This window comes from Erinaceus europaeus, chromosome 17 (assembly GCF_950295315.1).
Source record: "Erinaceus europaeus chromosome 17, mEriEur2.1, whole genome shotgun sequence".
Taxonomy (NCBI): Eukaryota; Metazoa; Chordata; class Mammalia; order Eulipotyphla; family Erinaceidae; genus Erinaceus; species Erinaceus europaeus.
Window position 1 is genome coordinate 68,694,112 of NC_080178.1, and position 4,235 is coordinate 68,698,346.

Consider the following 4,235-nt stretch of genomic DNA (forward strand, 5'->3'; position numbering starts at 1 on the left):
CTAGCAGATATATGATGGAATTTGATTGAAATTTTGAAGAGAGCAGTTAAATTGTTCTCCTTGACAAGGAAATTTACAAAACAAATTCCCTATAGATTAACATATTCATACAACAGACAGTGGGGAAAAAAAAACACTGTGAATGATTCTGATGAATTATAAAAAAAATTGGTAGCAAAAACAGAAAACAAATGAAAATTCACATTTTCTTCATAGGAACAATTCACAGAGAACATGGAAGTAGGAAACTACACCAGAGTGACTGAGTTCATCATCATGGGCCTGACAGAGGACCCTATGCTTTGTGTCACCTTCTTTGTGATGTTTCTGGGAGTCTATGTTGTCACCATAGTAGGCAACATCAGCATAATCACTTTAATAAGAAGCTGTGCCCAGCTTCACACCCCCATGTACCTCTTCCTCAGCCATTTGGCTCTTGTGGACATTGGCTATTCCACATCTGTTACACCTATAATGCTGATAGAATTCATTAGACATAGAATGACCATCCCTGTTGCTGGTTGTGAAGCTCAGCTCTGTTTCGTGGTCCTGTTTGGGACAGTTGAGTGTTTTCTTCTGGCTGCCATGGCCTATGATCGCTATGTGGCCATCTGCTCTCCTCTGCTCTACTCCACCCACATGTCCCCCAAAGTCTGTGTCCTCTTGGTGGGAGCTTCCTATGTTGGAGGGTGTGTGAATTCCTGGACATTTACTAGTTGTCTATTGAGCCTGTCATTCTGTGGACCCAATGTGATAGACCACTTTTTCTGTGATTTCTCCCCTATGTTGAAACTGTCTTGCTCAGACATCTCCCTTATTGAAATCATCCCTTCCATCTCTTCTGGCTCCATCATTGTGGTCACCGTGTTTGTTATAGGTCTGTCCTACATCTACATTCTCATCACCATCCTGAGGATGCGCTCCACTGAAGGGCGACACAAGGCCTTCTCCACCTGCACCTCCCACCTCACTGCAGTCACCCTCTACTATGGAACAATTACCTTCATTTATGTCTTGCCTAAATCTACTTACTCAACTGCCCAGAACAAAGTGATATCAGTGTTCTACACAGTGGTGATCCCCATGTTGAACCCCCTCATCTATAGTTTAAGGAACAAAGATGTGAAGGAGGCCTTGAGAAAGACCGCACTGGACTGTTTCCTTTGGATTCATTCACAACATTTATAGGATCTGCTATGTTTTTGTTACCTCATCACACTTAGAATTTATTAAATAGTTGCTTAGCTGACTGGAAAATTAAAGTCATGCTTCCTGTGTAACTTAACTTATGTAAACTTATTTATCAATTGGAAGAAACCTTGAATCAGTAGCAATGACACTTGTACCTACCAAGCAGATTTCCTTAATTTATATCCCATGTTAATTTTTTTAATTTGTTTATTTATTTAAGAAAGGAGACATTAACAAAATCATAGGATGGGGGGAGGGGTACAACTCCACACAATTCCTGCCACCCAATCTCCATATCCCATTCCATCCCCAACAGCTTTCCTATTCTCTATTCCTCTGGGAGCATGGACCCAGGGTCCTTGTGGGTTGCAGAAGGTAGAAGGTCTGGCTTCTGTAATTGCTTCCACGCTGAACATGGGCGTTGACTGGTCGATCCATACTCTCAGTCTGCCTCTCTCTTTCCCTAGTAGGGTGAGACTTTGGGGAAGCTGAGCTCCAGGACGCACTGGTGGGGTCTTCAGTACAGGGAAGCCTGGCTGGCATCCTGATGGCATCTGGAAACTGGTGGCTGAAAAGAGAGTTAACATACTAAGCCAAGCAAATTGTTGAACCCATGTTAATTTTTACTTACACTGTATCATGTTCATATGGAAGTATTTTGTATATATTAGCTGCTTTATTCCTCACAGCTCCCCCCATGCCCTGCTGGTCCTTATTATGCTTGTTTTATAATAAAATAATCTGCAACAATAAGATATTTGGTAAATCCTCAAATTCTCAGGTAGAAAGTCATTGGAATATTCTTTCTCTCAATTTCTGCACAGGTGTTATAAGAAAATTCCCATTATCGTTTTTAAAGATTTAGCTTTGTGGATATTGTACAAATGTAGTGCAGTAGACTTTCATGTTCAAGCCTGAGAGATCACAAATCAGCTCCACATGCCAGAAGTAGGTAGTGTTCTAGTCCCTGCTGACAATAAATAAATGAAATGTTTTAATCAAATATTTCCAAAAATTACTGTATTTTAAAAAGAAAAACTCTATGGAGATACCTCTAACATCTGAGAGTGATTTTTTTTTTTTCATTTGACTGAAACTGATAGTGAGTTTTTATAATCTCCTTAAAGCTTAAGGAAAACAAAAAGGCTCTTAACATCACAACTGGAATTTGATCTTATATCTGAAGCCTTTTGGGGAAATGCTTGTTAGCTTTTTTGAGGCAACAGTTGTTTGCAATATTGTGTATGCTTTAGGATTATCTGTATAAAAATTTTCAGATGTATGTTAGCATATCCTGCTTACCACCAAAATACCAGTAACCGTCCTGCACTGTCCAATGTGCCCTTCCTCGCCTCTCCTTGTTGGCACCCTCCCCCTCCTGGTCATCTCAGTTCTGTTGTCAGAATCCAGGGTTTTGTTTTTTCTGCTTGCTTTTTCTTTATATTCTGCATGAGTGAAACCATACAGTATTTGTCTTTCCCTTGTGACTTTAAAAATGATTATTATTTTTAAACTATTTTTATTGGATAGAGACAAAAATTGAGAGGGGTGGGGAGATAGGGAAAGAAACGGAGAGAAAGCTTCATTTGTGAAGCTTTCCCTCTGCAGATGGGGACCAAGGGCTTGCACCTACATCCTTACACACTGTAATATATGTGCTTAACTAGGTGCACCACCTCCTGGTCCTCTTGTGGCTTTTTAGTTTAATAACATGTGTAGTTTATATTTTCCAAGGTGTGGATAGAAGTATGGTAAATTTTGTCCTAGAAGACAGGGCAATAGAAAAGATTGTGGACTCTCAAGCATGAGATTCCGAGTTCAGTCCCTGGCATTGCGTGTGCCAGAGTGTTGATCTAGCTCCTTCTCTGTCCTTCTCATTAATAAATAAATGTATTTTTAAAATATGGTAGCCTCCTTTGCATAGAAGGTATTCACTGTAACTCTCTGACCTCCATCTAGCTTCGTAATTTGCCATGCTATGGTGATTTGGTTTATTTCTAATGAAGTTCTGTGTGACAATATTGCTTACGTCAACATTATTCATCAGACACATCTATGAGTTAAAAGTATAAAGATTCATGTCTTTAATGTAATTCTAGCTATTATGTATGTTTATTCCTGCTAAATGAAAATCAGCCTGTACTTTGTCAGTTGAGTAGATGTTACTAGACTAGTTACTATGAAGTGATCAAAATTTATTTGCATTACTTAACTAACTTAATAGTTAAACATTACATTATTATAATTATAACATTTAAACACTCTTATTCAGTATTTGCTTTTCTCTAGTCAAATTAACAAGTTATATGTCATTGTCCTTACACTGCTTTTGTGACGAAGTGGTAGCAGGATTGTTTCTGAGATGATAATATAAAAACCCATTTTATGGGAATGGTTGAGGAGGGATTCAAGTTCAAATACAAGGAAGAGCAATATCTATGAAATAATAAATGCGTATTTTCAAAGCCTGGTGAGAGATTTAGAGTTTAGAAATAAAACAGAGTTTGTGATATAGTTCATCAGTAGAGCGAGCGCCTTATGTATGAGGCCTTGTGTTCAAACTAGCAATACATAAGAGCAGCAGGGACAGACTGTAGGACCTTCATGAGTGGTATATCTACCCTTTGTGTCGGCCCACCGCCTCTAAAATCAAGTAGTGCTCCCACACATATGTGAAGTCCCACAACTTCATTTAAAAATGGTTCCTCTGAGCCTCCATCCTTAAAACATTATGGATTAACGGTAGAGGTTTTTTCTTGGGGGTGGTGGTGGTGGTGACAAGATAACTCATTTGGATGGTACATTTGAATTTCCAAGGGCATGGCCAGATTTGAGACTGATTTCCATCTCTATTTCTGTCTTTCTATATGAAAAAGTCAGCTTGGGGACCAGTTGTAGGTGCACTTGGTTGAGTGCACATATTACAGTGCACAAGGACCTAGGTTCAAGCCCTTCAGTCCCCACCTGCAGGGGGAAAGCTTTGCCTGTAGTGAAGAAGTGCTGTAGGTGTCTCTCTCTTTCTTTCTCCTGATCTCCCTGTTGTC

The 4,235-nt window shown here is 39.4% G+C and overlaps 1 protein-coding gene across 1 annotated transcript; it reads left to right on the forward strand.

Moving 5' to 3' along the window:
- Positions 1-234: 234 nt before the first annotated feature.
- On the forward strand, positions 235-1,106 carry LOC103117677 (olfactory receptor 5P1). The gene is given in 2 exon segments (XM_007527786.2): positions 235-1,053; positions 1,056-1,106. Coding segments are annotated over 2 exon segments (870 nt in total).
- The last annotated feature ends 3,129 nt before the right edge of the window (positions 1,107-4,235 follow it).